General features: G+C 40.1%; 1 protein-coding gene across 1 annotated transcript in view; it reads right to left on the reverse strand.

Moving 5' to 3' along the window:
- Nucleotides 1-16,575, reverse strand: part of LOC146462787 (uncharacterized) — a 225,045-nt gene that overhangs the window by 45,034 nt on the left and 163,436 nt on the right. The window contains exons 16-21 of the mRNA XM_085085071.1: nucleotides 6,890-6,961; nucleotides 5,136-5,207; nucleotides 4,694-4,765; nucleotides 4,484-4,585; nucleotides 4,105-4,176; nucleotides 3,149-3,220 (exon numbers count right to left, since the gene is read on the reverse strand). Of these exons, the coding sequence (XP_084941197.1) occupies nucleotides 3,149-3,220; nucleotides 4,105-4,176; nucleotides 4,484-4,585; nucleotides 4,694-4,765; nucleotides 5,136-5,207; nucleotides 6,890-6,961 (462 nt within the window). The remainder of the gene's footprint in view (nucleotides 1-3,148; nucleotides 3,221-4,104; nucleotides 4,177-4,483; nucleotides 4,586-4,693; nucleotides 4,766-5,135; nucleotides 5,208-6,889; nucleotides 6,962-16,575) is intronic.

The raw sequence follows: 16,575 nt of genomic DNA on the forward strand, positions 1-16,575 counted from the left end.
TTTCTCGGTGATAAAAAACTTTTCCTCGTCATGAGATATGCTGTAAATGATGGAAGAAAAGCATTGAATCGAAGATGTTAAGAGCCCATTTTGCTGGTACGGGCAAGCCAAAAGTCATCGCATTGTATGCTGAACTGACGTCGCTAGTAAAGACAAATGAATCTGTGACTGACTATGTTATAACAATAGAGACTGCTGCTCGGCAGTCCTTAAAAGCGCAGGAGAAACCATGACTGGTGGTCTTCTTATAGCCATGGTATTGAAGCGTTTTCCAGATGATTACAAACCGTTTCTTGTTGTTATTACCCAAAGCGAGAACCAGCGAACATTCAGTAAGTTCATAGTCGCATTACAAGGTTTCCAAGACACAGAAGGAGCTAAAACAGCCGCAGGAGATTACTCAATTATGAAGGCTACGAATAACCACACTAAGTCTAATCAAAATGCGAAGGAAACCAAGAATGGTATCACCCCTGTTACAAACGTGGCTAATCAGGTCATATTGAATGCTGGTGTAAGAGAAAAAAAGCTAAGAATGGACACTTGTGTAGCACTTTTCGTAGTAAGTCACACAGTGACAGAACGCGTCCTCGCATAACGAAAAACAGAGTAGACATGTACAAGATTAATCAGGTCTGTGAAACTGCAGATGATTCACATGATGAAGTAGAATACTCGTCCCCATTTGAAACCAACACTCATGCAGGCGAAGCAATTCAAGAAAACCTAACACATTGCCGGAAGAAGAAGGCACATCATTGCTGATGAATCCAAGTTAGCCAAGCTTGACAACACGTTCAAACCGGACAAACACTAAATTGAACTAGTAAATAGATTACGATCAAACAATGTTGCGCTCAAAAGAGGAGCCGTGAAAATAACCAGCAAGGATTCAACTGGAACACTCGTCAGAGCGACTCTAAAGAACGCTTTGTACATTTTATCATATCCTCAAGATGTCTTTTCTGTCCAAGCTCCAACCGAGAGGGGTGCTAGTGTTACTTTCTAGCCGGATTCTGCTGAACTGATTTAGAAGGACGGTACTAAATTTAACATTGAGAAACATGGTACATTGTATTATGTAAGCACATATGATGATTTGATTGATTCTAATTCTGCCAGCTACCACACGTAGTCTGAAGGACTGGCAAGAAATTCGGGGGCACTGTAATTATGAGGACATTCTGAAATTACAACATGTAGTAGATTGCATCTAGCTCTGTCAGAACAACACCAGTAGACCTAGCGATTGCGAGGTTTATGTACTAGGGAAACTGACGCACGGTTGAAATAGGAAGCCTGATGCATGCCGACTGAATCATTAGAACTAGTCTATGCTGACGTTGCTGGACCTGTTGATCCAGCCTCTAGAGAAGGTTATAGATATTATTTAGCATTCACTGACGATTTCTGAAGAAATGAAGAAGAGTGAGAGTGACACCGTAGCTGCCGTAGCTGCCACAGTGAGATTTCTATCGGACTCGGCCCCATTTGGTAAGGTCAAATGCGTACGGTCTGACAACGGAGGGTAGTTTACATCTCACGAGTTCGAGTCTCTTCTCAGAAATAACCAGATAAGGCAGGATACTTCTGCGCCTTATTCCCCCACCAAAACTCTAACAATCGTCTGTAGTAAACACCCTATTCTGCTTTGACAGGCTGCAAGCCTAACTTGTGGGGTTTTTGGCTCTGAGTGCTATGCTTACACGCGGAAGAAGCAGAAATTAGACCGTAGGTGTGACAAAGGGATTTTCGTCAGGTATGACAAGGGGATCCCTTCTTACTTAGTGTATTTCGAAGATATTTGCAAAGTATTGAAATACAGGCAAAAGTTCCTTTTTTGTAAAAAGAAAGTTCCCGGATATTACATCCAAAAGATAGCATGGCGTGAAAGTTTGTATTCTAGTGCAAGGCAATCCGATTGTTTTCTTCCATCATGAACTCCGAGTCACTAAGTACTGCTGCTCAAGAACAAAGTAAAATTAGATTTTACTGACAGTTTAGTAAAATATTGTTGATGGAACGTGGCTCGCGTGCGCTACTCGTTCTCACAAGCTATTCATGGCGGATCGCTTTCAGTGGAGCTACTGTGTAGTCATGCTTCCAAGGTCAGCACAATCAATAGTTTTGTTGTAGCTTAGCTCACAACATTATGGTTTTGTTGTCCTCAGCTTACTGTAACATTTATTTGCATTGGCCGAAAGTATTAAGGCCTCATTCATAACTTGATAAGTACACGTGTAAAGCCAAGCCGCTGTATACTACAGCTTAAACTACTGGCTAAGTAAGCAGACACTGTCTAGCTATAAAATCCCAAGCAAACTGTTCAAGGTTCAAATCGCAGTTCTGTTGTGCAGTGTAGTCAGTATTTGCTGTCAATTTATCAAAAAATTTTTCCCTCCCACCCTCCCAGTTGGGGATGGGTTGTTTGCGTTCCTTGCTTTAATAAACTGGGGTCACTCCCGCGTGTTGCGCTGAAGTCTGCGCAGCGACTTCCCCCAAGCTTTTCCCCCGTCTTTGCTTTTGTTTATCGCCTGCTAACCAATACTCTTGTCCGATCCAACACGTGCTGTCTGCCATTCAGCTCGTAGTGCTGGGGAGATAAGTGAGGTTGTTTTTGTTACGCAAACCGGAAGTCGCATTGACTAACCTACTGCAAGGCAGTGTTCCCCTCAATAACGCCATCTTGAGTCGTTATCTTGTTTGTTTAGTATTTTGCGCATTCCTTTAGTGCATATCGCTGTCGCGATACGTTCCTCGGGAACAGTGACATAAATATTTTAAAGAGGAATTCCCTCTTAAACAAGATAAGTTCTGCGTAGAAAACATTTTGTAGCTAGAATGAATTTTCGAAAGCAAAACTGGTAGTTCAGCGATCAGTCATTTCAGTTCCAAGTCTTTTCACACTGTATTGTATCCTGCTTGTTTTAGTCACGTGTCCAGGGGTAAACAGAAAAAAAAATGATAACATTAAATATGTAAACTTTCACAAACGCCCATATAATTATGTGTTCAAATCTTGATATCGAGGACTTGTGGTAGTTACAGGCAAAAGAACGGTTCATTTTGCGTTTAAGAGCCTCATATTTCACAGTATTCTCTTTCAAGGATAAACTTCACTTTCTTCAGCTAAATAAGCCTCACTTACAGAGTTTCCAGCTCAGGATTGTTGTCAAATATCCCAGGAGGCAATTCTTGTAGCTCGTTACCTTCCAACCATCTATACAAAAATAAAATAAAATAAAATAAAATAAGGCCAAGGTAGCAGGAAGGTCCATAAACCTTTTTGGATTTGGAATATCTGAGGAAGGATGGGAGTGTCTGAAAGAGTTGTTGCATCTGGCACTTATCTAACCTGCTTTGCTTTTGCAAACAGTGCTGTTAGAGCTACTTTCCTTACAAAAACATACAAGTGACTGATGGAATGAGAAATACACCTTGGAGATGATGTTTTGTATATTTAACTGTCCTAGTTCAGCAGCTTTTTTGTAAAGTTAATTGTCGCATTATCTCCTACTCGATATTAGAAGAAAGTTAATTAAAAAGTGATAAACAACAGGCATAGGTGGTAATCTGAGCCTTTCTTTTCATTCAAACTTTTTCTAATTAAGGACTATTTCATGTCATTTTTTCCGTTAAAACCAAAGTTTTTCTTTGAATGTGGATGTCTATTGGTTGTCATTCGCCGCCACATTATTAGTACCGTAAAAAAAACTTATGTTCAGTGACATAAAGATGCCGGCCCTGATCGCTACATTGGGTGAAAAAGGTTACGCATTGTTAAAAATGCATTATACTTTTGATGTTTATATTTTCTTAATTTTGGAAAGTTAGGACTATTGAATTTGGTTTTGCATGCCTCGCCGGGAGATGAGAAATGTGTTTTCATTGTTAGAGCTAGTGAATTCTCGGGATCATAAATAAACAAAACAACTAAATTAGAAGAAAGACATCGAATAATAAATACCAAAAAAGTAGTAGTTAATTAGAAAGACTTGTTTAGCTTTTATGATGCTGATTAGGTATCTTATTGATGGTACTGTCTCCGTCCCACTTGTGGTCAAAAGGATTAATGTTCTGTAATTTACGAAAAGCCTCACTTACAGAGTCGTCAAGTCGGTATTGTTGTCAAACATTCCACGCGACAAGTTCCTCAATTCGTTGTTAGACAAGAACCTGTCAAAAAATATGTATTTTAGTCTGAGCAGGGAAAATATGTTGCTTTTTATTTATTATTTTTAGTTAAAGGAGAATTGCTAAGAACATCCACTTAACACATAAGCACCCGCCGTCAAAATACATAAGTTTGACTTATGAGCTTAACGGTTTTGAGTTATAATAAGCCATAATACCGATTGTTTCAAGCCTCTAATTATTCTCATTAAAAAAAATGCGAAATGCCAACCTCGTTTAACTCATTGTAGGAAAACCGCAAGCTTTTACACTTTCAATAAGATAAGAAAATCTTTGAACGTTTACTTACAGCCCCCACAGGTCAGCTTTATCATCAAGGTACTCTGGAGGCACGTTCCCTGTACCATATTGCTCCTCTAACCGATCATGAAGCCATTCCCCAGGATGTAACCTAACAAGATATAATCGAAAGTCAATCAGTGCGGCTGTTGCTAATTATTATATTATTAGCAATTGTTCAGGGATCATTTTAAAGATAAAAAAATGTATTTTCCCTTACGGTCGTCCCAGGTCAGTGTTTTTACCAAAAACACCTGAAGGCAAGTCCTCTAGCTGGTTGTTATTCAAGTTCCTATAGAGAAATAATCTTAAATTAAAATGCAGTTGTTTCCAAATGTAAATTTTCTGACGGATGTCATTCAGTTTTTCTTTTTAGATTAATTTTCTGCTTTTCTTTTCACAAACATCAGCAGATGAATAGAATTAATATTCTCCCAGGTGAAGGTTATTCGTAAGTAATGTGTTTTCTCAGTAAATACAGTCTCGTGATCTTTCATTATATTTATATTCTTCTTATTTCCTTAGCACTAAATTGGAGCAACAACGTTAACAGCCAGAACAATATAAAATGCCAGTTTGTTTTCTAGTTATTGCATGATTAGTCATTTTACATTGACGCACCTCTTATTCAAAATAAATAAATAAATAAATAAAATACTCACAGGCTTCTCAGCCGGATATTGCGGTCAAAAATCCCCGAAGGCAAGGTCCTCAGTTCATTGTCACCCAAGTTTCTAAAGACAAACAAATTTTAATTTAAAAGCATTATAACCAACATACAACCGATTAATGCTATAAATACAAACAGATTGCTATATAACCGGCGATAACCTTTATTCGGCACGAAGGCATACACGGATATTTGTCTGTGGTCATTTTATGTTCCGAGAAGGAAACAGCTTTCCAGAGTGAGGCTAGAAGAAACCTGTGAGGTTCAAGGTAAACAGATGATGTCCGGGGAATAATATCCGTGCAGGTTCTTACAGCGAAATAAAATTAATGTGCTAACTGTCTTTAAAATCTAATTATTATTAATGACAGCATTCGCAGGATCCTTCCTGTCAGACCGGGTAGGTTGTTTGTCTTTTAGTGTTTTCCACCACAGTAACCACAAGCTTGCCGTTGTCCTCGTCTGTGTCAATCGGAATTACAAACTCCTACCATCTTGAAATTTTTAACGAAATTTTTCCATGAAATTGACGCAACTGGACTGATTTAAAAACTGTTGAATTATCTCTTGGGGAATTTTGCAAATATGTCATTTACAAAGTAACATACCCCTAAATTGTCTTCCAGTTTGCCATTTGTCATTATCTTATGGGTTATTATGTACCAGTCAAATGGAAGCTTCAACATCTCACCCGGGCAACGCCCCGGGCATTGGAATTTTTTGAAAATTAGTGTTCAAATTACCTCCTCCCCGAGCCAAATAGCTGTTCAAATGCCCCACCCCGGGGAAATAAGCCATTCTTTTTTATACAGTTTTTAAGCGATATACAATATTATATGGAGATCAAAATTACTCAGTTCTAGAGTAAAAACATAATCAAGGGCGCCGCCAGCGTTTGCACGTGGTGACTCAAGTTTCACACGCACATGGATGAATTAAGGATGCCAGAAACGCCTTCAGTTCACGAACCAAAGTTTAAATTAACAGCAAATGATTCGCATCCAATGTAATAAGAACTGAGAAAGCACTATGAATATACCTGAAATACGAACACGATATGCCAAAGATCGTAGACTAAACCCAGATTATTTAAGCTTTCAATATAAATTATATCTTGTGCGCAGCGGCGCCGCATGAAGCCTCAACTCTTCCCTTAAACAGGAAGTTCCGGTATAAAAGGGACCTGGCCAGGCCATTCTCACCTTCAGTTGTCAATCAACCATCAGAGCGTAAACAACTGACAAACAACATGTGCCTTTTTCATCGGCTTTTACCCGTAAAATTGGCTTAGTTTTTAGAATAACCCTTGTGAGACAAATAAGGACTTGATATCTTACATTGCTGTGGTGATATTATAAAATTTTGAGGCATATTTTTCAGTGGACGCTTGAGTCAACAACTTGCCACGACTGAACAGTGACTAAATTTGCATCTCACGCCCGCAAAGGTGTGAAATGAAGGAGGGGCTTTCCCTTTTAGAGCGGAATTTCTTGTTTAAAAATCAGACAAAATTGACATGTCGACCTCCGCCATAACTTGTGGGGGGGGGGGGGGGGGGCACTAACTTATCATGCCTCGTGTACGCACTTAGGCACGTCACATGACATCAAGGCTAGGGTTCAAATTCCCCACCCCTTATGCATGGGGATCAAATTTCCCATCCCCCCGGCGTATGCCCGGGGGGGGGGGGGGGGACGTTGAAGCTTCGATTTGACGGGTACATCAGTGATAGTTCTAGCTACTCACATCACAGCCAGGTCTGCGTTATGATCGAAAATTCCTTCAGGCAACCACTTTAAATCGTTGTTATTCAACTTCCTACCAAACAAAAATCAGCATGAGACCTTTGCATTACTTCTCTGTAATGATAAGTTAAACTGTGGTAACAGATTCCTTCAGAATCCAGATCTATCCGACAGTTTTGAATAAACAAGAAAAAAGGCGAGTCCAAGAATAGTAATAATTGCAGAACCAAGTTTTGGTTTATGCAAGATTTAATTAAGAAGATGCAATACTTCAACTCTATTCCAGAGTCATAATCATGTCGTGTCACAAGGATGTTACTGTAACAGTAATTATACCTAAGAAAATTAGCATATGGTACCCAATGAATAAAGTTATTAGAACAAGTCTAATTCTCTGGAGGCTTCAAGGCCTTCATTAATTGTAGGCTTCAAGTTCTTTATGTAGAAAGCTTCTAGAAACCCAAGCTGTGACCAATTGTCATTACGATCTATTATTTCACAGTTATTGTGAATTAACTGCCTGATAAATATGGTCATTACAATAGCACAGTGGTGGAATCAGACAAGCCGAAAAAACTAATTCTTTAAATCTATCACAATTAAATAAGTGTCTGAACATAGATTGTTCAGATCTGGTGGCATGTTCACGAAGCCGAAAAGCTAAGGAACGAGAACCTCTACATATGGTTACCTGGATATACCTGACAAGCAATACTATATGAAAGCAAAACGAATGAGTATTCTTAGAAAGCTACCTGTGTAATACTTAAACCAGATAAGGGACAGGGTGTTGTATTACTGAAGAAAGAAGATTACATCTCTTTACTTGAAAGTCTATTTGCCGAAACGTACAAGTTTAAACGTCTACAAAAGGAACCCACGATAACAGAAAAGAAACAGACGAGACCAGCGACCGCACAAATTGGACGAGCTCATGGCTTCCCCAAATGAAGACGTACAAACAGTACACCAATTTACCGAAGTTTCGCCCAATTATTGATACCACCAACACTCCTTATTCGTATATAGGTAAATTTCTTAGTTCTGATTTTCTTGCTCCTTTAACTCTTAATCAGTATTCAGTTGAAGATTGTTTTGAGGCATTTCAATGTATTAACAACATTTCTACTGAATATCTTGAGGCAGTCCAATGTATTAACAATATTCCTACTGAATATCGTATCTTTTCATGTATAATATCATTAAGACCGAATTAGAGGAACAGTTCGTTACTAAATTGATTTTTAATGGCACAATTAATACATCAGTCAATTCCAGCTGTTCCCACCCCCCCCCCCCCCCCCCCTCAAGGCCGATCCCCGGGAATTAGAATACTCTTGAAAATAAGTTGGAAAATGCCCCACAGCCGGGACAAAACGTTGTTCAAATGTCCCGGTGTAGGGGATCAAAAATGTTTTGTTTTCTTCCTTTCTCGACTTACTTGCGATAAAATCTAAGGTAATCCAGGCCAAATTTAGTCCCAGCTAGGTCTTGTTTCCTGTATTTAGTGCCAAATAGGTCATTCTGCAGCTCTAGCATCCCATTCGCGTCCTATCTAGAAGTATTCTAGAAGAAACTTGCTGAATTTTCCAATGAATTGGTCATTAGAAGAAGCGAAAATGTTATAAGGTAAAAAAGGGAGATGGTCAAATGCGCTGGGGTAATTGGGTGGAAGGCTAATGCCTAACCCCCGGGATGGACAGTGCGGGAAAATGCCCCACTATTGCCCGGGGAGGGGGGGGATGGGCACAGCTGGAATTGACTGGTGCATAAGTTCTATATACGGTATGTAGACGACACACTTATTTTGCTGAAGCGCTCTGACGTTAACCAAGTCCTTAACAAGCTTAATTAATTTGACAAGAACTTACTGTTCACTGTAGATACTTTTCTTGATCATAAAGTGCATTTTCTAGACCTTCTAATCAATAACAATCTGAACGACCTTTATTATCAGGAAATCCATACTGGTCAGTATAGTTCTTTTTTTAGTTTCACACCTTGGCGTTTAAAGACCGCTTGGTAAAAGCTTTGTTTTTTAGAGCGGCCCAGATTTGTAGTAATTTTAAGCTTTTCCAGAACCAAGTCGAATGGATCATCAAATTTTTATCTTGGAATGGATTCCCTAAGAGAGTTCGCAAGTCCATTCTCGATCGCCTTAACGCGAACAGAGAACGCCCACTTGAAAGTCGAGCCGGAGAAAACAATCAGGCTAAAACAATCTGGATAAAATTACTATAACTTGGTCGGAGAAGTGAAACCCTGATTAACAAATCTATCAAGAAATTGAATAGGTTATTTCGCGATAATGTTAAGTTTGTAAACGTTTATTCTACTTCCAAGCTTTCTCATTCTTGTTCCATTGTTTTTTATTTATTTATTTATTTTATTTATTTATTTTTTGCTCGCGTAGCTTAAGTAGCAAATGAGGTTCTCTGACAAGTTCGAAAACATGTACCCGTAATATTTAGCCAGGGCATCGCCCGGTTTTAAAATTTAACGTCGGTCGGTTATGGCGGGCCATCGCGGTCAAAAGTAGATATCCTGATATCTTAAAGATATCTTTAAGATATCGTGATATCTTTGAGATATCATGATATCTAATTATCACTCAGCGTGAGATATCTTCACAGCGTAAGATATAATGATAAAAGGATATCTCTACGATAAGATCTCGCTTTTGTACATTAATAGCAAAACCGTTTTGCAAATCGCTAAACCATTTCGCAATTCGCTAAACCATTTTGCAAAATGTCTCGTTAACATTGTTATTTTAAATGTCTGGCTGTCACAATGACGGCGTTGATTTAACGTTAATTAGTCCTAGTTTAGACGCCGAACCTTTTACCTCGAGAATAAAAGTGAGTGTAAAACTTGCGTTATTTTTCTTGTGACTGTAATCCACACTCTTGAAGAAGCACGAGGCCATTTTTTGCGTTACTTTTCCTTCTCCTGCAATGTACACACGTGCTCTGGTAAGTCTGTGATGCTTTCAAATAATGTTCTGGGCCTTCTTCGCTGAGGGGCCGTGAGTTAGGTGGGGACCTTTATCACGAAGCAGAGTTCAGGTCGGTTCAGAGTAAAATGCCACGGTCTTACCGAAACTCGCCTTTGAAAAAATGCAATTGCTTTTTTTCCAAACAACGTGGCTTCCTTCCAGGAACAAACGTTCATTTTAAAAACTACAACTTATTTCTCAAGTGACCTCAAGTAGATCAAGCAAGCAAACATTTTGAGGACGTGGCTCGTTGCTTACGTTAATTTCCATCACTACTGAAATTCACACTGAAATTCTTCTTTGTAGCAAAGGCAGATGCAACGCTTGAGAGCAGGAGATAGCAAGGGGTGACAGGCCTGCACGACTTCTAACGATGGAAACATTTTTGATGTGTAACCTCTTTATATTTTTGCTCGGACAAGCATGTCATTTAGAGATTTTCCTTTTTTAAAGGAAATTAGTGGTGGCTCTTTGAAGATTTCTCGTAGGAAAGGCTGGTTTTGTATTAAGTGCAGTTTTCCCATTAAAACATGTTTGAGGTTGGGCACGTTGTATATCGTGTTTACCAGTGTCCCACAGAGAAAAAATATCGTCAATGTAACGTTTCCAAACTGTAGGTTTTACGACGCTGTAGCAAGCAATGTGAGTTTGCAAGCAAGACCGCGGTTTCGAATCTTACGATTCTCGTCAGTTGCTATTTGAAGATTTGTTATGGGGAAAGGTAGAGTGTTATACTCAATTCCGTTCCGCCGGATAGTATGGCAGTTTTGGGTTTTTATAGCCACTAATGTAGTATGGTAGGATCGAAAATGGTGCATTCTGATTGGTCCTTGCCAGCCAGTCAGATTGCTGTAATTTTGATCCGATGTGAGCTCAAGCCATGGGTTGTGTTTTATAAGAGGTATTTAGGTGAGAGTTTTTGTAATTTTTTTGTAAAAATTTTGTAAAATTTTTGTGTAAAAATACACGCAAATTACAAAAAAAAAAAAAAAAATGTTTCCTGCTCTCAAGCGTTGCATCTGCCTTTGCTACGAAGAAGAATTTCAGTGAGAATTTCAATAGTGATGGAAATTAACGTAAGCGACGAGGCACGTGCTCAATTTGTTTGCTTGCTTGATCTACTTGTGGTCACTTGAGAAATAGGTTGTAGTTTTTAAAATGAACGTTTGGTCCTGGAAGGAAGCCACGTTGTTTGGAAAAAAAGCAATTGCATTGTTTCAAAGGCGAGTTTCGGTAAGACCGTGGCATTTTACTCTGAACCGACCTGAACTCTGCTTCGTGATAAAGGTCCCCACCTAACCCGGGGGGGGGGGGGGTACTCCCCTATATAAGGTATATAGGTATGTGCCGCCCCAAAGGGTATGGTTTTTGAGCCGTTTTGGTCTGAAAAAGGGTATAGATTTTGACAATTACGGTCGGAAATCGGGTCGAGTTTTTGGGGCAGGGAACATTTACGAAAGCTTACAAACATATTTTTCTTCTCAGTACGTAACTGGAACGACTGACTGATAGCGAGAAAAAGAAATAGATAAACTATGTCATTCCAGCTTACTTTTACTCCTTGCGTCAACGTCGGTTCGGCACTGATGCATAATTATCAGGTCTGAAAACGGGTATGAATTTAAGAGGTCAGGTCTGAAAACGGATGTGGAAAATGGCATGTTTAGGTCTGAAATAGGGTCGGGATTTGAAGACCCGGGCGGCACACCCCCACCAAGAATTCCGGGGAGCACCCCCCCCCCCCCCCCCCGGGCCACCTAACTCACGGCCCCTCAGCGAAGAAGGCCCAGAACATTATTTGAAAGCACCAGACTTACCAGAGGACGTGTGTACATTGCAGGAGAAGGAAACGTAACGCAAAAAAGGCCTCATGCTTCTTCAAGAGTGTGGATTACAGTCACAAGAAAAATAACGCAAGTTTTACTCTCACTTTTATTGCTCGAGGTAAAAGGTTCGGCGTCTGAACTAGGCCTGAATTAACGTCATATCAACGCCGTCATTTTGACAGCCAGACATTTAAAATAACAACGTTAACGAGACATTTTGCAAAATGGTTTAGCGAATTGCGAAATGGTTTAGCGATTTGCAAAACGGTTTTGCTATTAATGTACAAAAGCGAGATCTTATCGTAGAGATATCCTTTTATCATTATATCTTACGCTGTGAAGATATCTCACGCTGTGTGATAATTAGATATCGTGATATCTTAAAGATATCTTTAAGATATCAGGATATCTACTTTTGACCGCGATGGCCCGCCATAGTCGGTCGGTGAGAATATTAATAATAATAATAATAATAATAATAATAATAATAATAATACTAATAATAATAATAATAATAATAATAATAAAATAAAAAAAATGATTTAAAAAAAATAATAATCTCTTTATTAAAATATTCCAAGTAAAACGTTATTTACAGGTTAAAAGTAGCTATATATAGCTATATAATAATAACTATATAATAATAATAATAACAATTATTATAATAATAATAATAATAATAATAATAATAATAATAATAGAAATAATAATAATAAAAGGAAACAGTAATGGTAGTCTGAAAGCAAACGATGTTATGAAAACGAACAAAAATCTGTCAGTTGTCCGTAAAACCGAAGGTGACAACACTCTGAAAAGGTAAAGCATTGTCATATGTTGAAGGAACTCCTCCGCTAAATGCTGATCTCTTTGAACTTATCGGGGGAAATTAAATTATGAATACCTTTTCATTAAATATTATGCTCACGTTTTCGCATTTGTCGTGGCTTTGAAAGACAGTTCGGCGTGCATGTATAGTTACATATTTTTTAGCTTTCTTTCGGAGGAAAACTTAACGATCCCATCTAAGAATTGATAGTAAAAGGGTAAAATGTTGTTGAATCCGGAACTAAGTAGCGAGTGGTGATACTTTTAGTATTTACGGCCCGTAAAATACGTTTTCAATTCCAAATTCAAATTAAATGCTAAATTGGGTGAGCTCAGCTTCTGGGAAACGTGATCATAAAGGTAATCACTTATTGCCATTTTTTTCTGAAACTCACCTACACCTGGGTCGACTGGCCGAACGACGGTAAACGGAGAATAAGAAAAGGGGATGGCTAATAACCACCGAATGTTAGCCTCATGGCGCAAAATGGGAGATCTACCTTGTCTGTAAAAAATGGTCTTAAATTTAAGCTTCCTTTTAAACGTCTTGCAACTGACACAGTAATGCAAAGGGCCAAAATTTATCTGGAATTTTGATTAAAGCATTGAAATGAAGTGAGAAACAGTAAGGTCAAGAATTGTCAGCAAACAACAGTATTTTCACTTCTAATGGTTATTTTTTCCATAATTTGTTCGTCGTAACCTCTTACTGAATCAGCTAGCGGGACTCGTAGGATGTATAAGTCACAAAACATTACCATTCGTGGTCACGTAAGCAGGTTTGAAGATCTGCCATAATGGATTTATTTTCTGTGTTCGATTCGTGGAGCAAATTTTGGCGCACTGGAGAAAGTGGTCAGATTGGTTTGGATTCTTGCCGCGTCCGATACGGTTGGGCCGTCGTTTACTGTCTATGCGGTTTTAAAAATTAGGTCGGTTGTTCCGTCGGAATAAAAAAAATGGAAAAGAACAAACAACAAACGAAACGAGAGGCGTTGCAGGGGGTGGGGCGGGGGTGAGGAGAGGGAAGAAATGGGTAGTAAGAAACCGGGAGACACAGTAACTAAACTTGAAGATCTTAAAATGGTTACTTTAGAACAACTGAAGAAGCCATTATGTATGCTTGCTATTGCCTATAGATGATCAATTTTAAAATAGCTCCTCCCTATATAAGCAAGCTTTTCCAGGAACACTCTGGTACCCAACCTCGTTCCCAGCACGTCATGTGATACACAAACAATACCATTGTTGGTCTAAAAGAAAAAGACGAAGTCCAAAAACTCGTGCCAATAGCAGATAGGTAGGATATCAATTGACAAGAGCCTGTCTCTATAGCTTTTCTCACATAGGAAGGGTAGATCTAAAATAAACTTTGAGGCGCGTCGCTGGACGCGTTCGATGCGTCTTATGAGGTCTATTGTTTGCGGAGACCACACTTGCGTGGCGTAGCCAAGAGCAGGACGTACGATGGCTAAGTAGAGTGTTCTGCGGGTGCTTGAGCTTAGAACGTCCATCGCACATCTACGTATGAACCCCAGTAACTTGTTTGCCTTAGCGCACTGTTCGAGCGTGTGCTTTTTCCACGTTAAGTCGGAACTAACGTAGACTCCGAGGTCTTTCTCGTGATTGGTGACCTCTAGCGGCTTGTTATTTATCTTGTACTGGAACTTAACAGGATTGAACTTTCATGTGATGTGCTGCTGCTAGCATTTCTTTTGGTTGAAAACCAAGCCTGAAGAGATAGACCAGGCCTCCAGTTTGTCTAGATCGTTTTGCAGGAGGATAGCGTCTTGGGTGGAGTCAACCCTCCGGCACAGCTTAGTGTCGTCAGCAAATGAGGCCACTTTCGAGTTAACCACAACATCAGGGAGGTATTTCACGTACAAAAGAAACAATATTGGGCCCATAATGGAGCCCTGGGGGCAACCTGTTCCCATGGTCAGCAAAACTCTCTCTTCTTCCCGCCCCAGCGAGAGAGAGAGAGAGAGAGACCCTGGTTGGAGCTGGTCACGTGGCACCCCAAATCTGGGTGCTTGACACAATTTGTCGTTAGGGAGGGGTAGTAGAGTATGCAGTTGTCGCTTTCTCAGAAGCACGGAGAAGCCAGCTACGAACTTTACGACAACAAGCGGTTTTCGGCCAAGCATTTCTACATCACACACTCACTTGAGACCAGGAAGAGGTTCACGTTTCTTCCACTCAGGTAGAGTGTTGTTAATCCAAAAGAATTATTTTAAAAACAGTCGTAACGTTTCGGGAGAGGGAAACCGACAGACGAAGGGGGACGCCTGAGTCAAAACCTAAACAGGCATGGTGATTAGAACAGAGGTATCGCTGGCTTTACGCCGTTTAACAGAGCTCCAAATGGGGTAAAATGGGAAAGAAGAACAATTTTAATATTGCCAAATGGAACACCAAGAATTTTTGGCAATAGAATGTAAGCAGGCGAAGTGTCCAGAAATACCAACGGATTGAAGCAAGCCGCGTGTGAATATAATTCAAAGGTACTTTTCATCTTAGTTTATTCCCTACGTTCTTGGCTTTAAGACGTTGACGAAAAATATTGAGCTCAGAGCGCTGATTGTGATCGAAAACAATGTATCTACAGTGTATTCTATCACAGGAAATCGGTGACCAAATAAACATTCAATATTGTGCTTCGTGAATTACATCTAAATAAACAGATTACTATAACAAGAAGACTGTATTGGTATTTTCTTGTGAGCGGATGAATTATAATGCTGTTGATCAAAGAATTTTTTATGAACTACGTTTCATTTTATAGAGCAAAAGATGTACTTATTACTGCAGTTCAAGCTTGAATAAATGCTATTTCTGGTAGAATTCATGGAATCAGTTCCAACTAGTGTAGATAAATTACTCCGGTTCAAGTTGTAGAATTTATGATAAACCTCTGCTTCATTGACCGTTTGAAATTGCCTAGATTGTACTTAATATACGATTTTTGCAGACGGCATGAAACTGCGCCAAATCTCTCGCATTTCGCTTGCTTAAATCGCACCCGCTTGAAAATCTCTGATCGGCTCTTGCGAATAAAATAATTGAGCGAGTGTACCCCGACTGGGGAGAAGCTTGACGTGTGCTGTCACGTGACCAGCTCCAACCAGGGTCTCTCTCTCTCTCTCTCTCTCGCTGGGGCGGGAAGAAGAGAGACCCTGGGAACGAGGTTGCCCAGGGGGACTCCTGACGTGACTCGTACCGAGTAAGTTAACCCGTTGTCTCCGGCCTAGCAAGTAAGACCGGAACCATGACAATAGGTTTCCAGAGATGAGAAAGTTAGTCTGAAGCTTGCTCAGCAGCAGAGTATGATCGACCTTGTATATGATGTCTGTTTGCTTGCCAGGGTCCTGTAGCGAGCCGATGTGATCATGTACTTCAAGAAGTTGGGTGGTACAAGGTTTACCTGAAGTGAAGCCATGTTGGATGCAGCTGATAAGGCAGAATATGTGGTCACGTATTTTGCCCAGCACACAGCGTTCAAGAACCTTGGAGACTACTGAGAGGAGAGAAATTGGGCGATAGTTATCTACGCACTGTTTTTCTCCTTTTTGTAGACAGGGATGATATTCGCCAGTTTCCAGTCGTCCGGGAGCGTACCACGGAGACAGGTTAAACACCTGAGTTAGTGATAGAGCTATTTGCCGTGCTGTTTCCTTGAGGAGACGACAGGGGAAGCCGTCTGGATCGGTAGCCTTGTTGGGGTCAAGAGCTAGCAGAGCCTCCGATACGTCCTCCGTGGTGAGGCTGACGTCACACAGGGCGTGGTCCGATGGTTTAGGCTCCGTTGGTGTCGGGTCTGAGTGTTCCTTGGTACTAAACACGGACGTAAAGTACTCGTTGAACATAGATGCGATATCAGCAGGGCTTGAGGCCGTGCGAGTTGGTGTCGATACCCCTTTACCGACGCCCATTGACATGGTATCGGGAAAATTAGACTCTTTATTACTGAGCTTAAATACCGACCAAAATCTCTTTGGGTTGTTACGGAGGTCGGAGTCCAGAGAATTAAATAGAGAA

Source organism: Pavona decussata, unplaced genomic scaffold (genome assembly GCF_977016875.1).
Source record: "Pavona decussata unplaced genomic scaffold, jaPavDecu1.1 SCAFFOLD_184, whole genome shotgun sequence".
Classification (NCBI taxonomy): domain Eukaryota; kingdom Metazoa; phylum Cnidaria; class Anthozoa; order Scleractinia; family Agariciidae; genus Pavona; species Pavona decussata.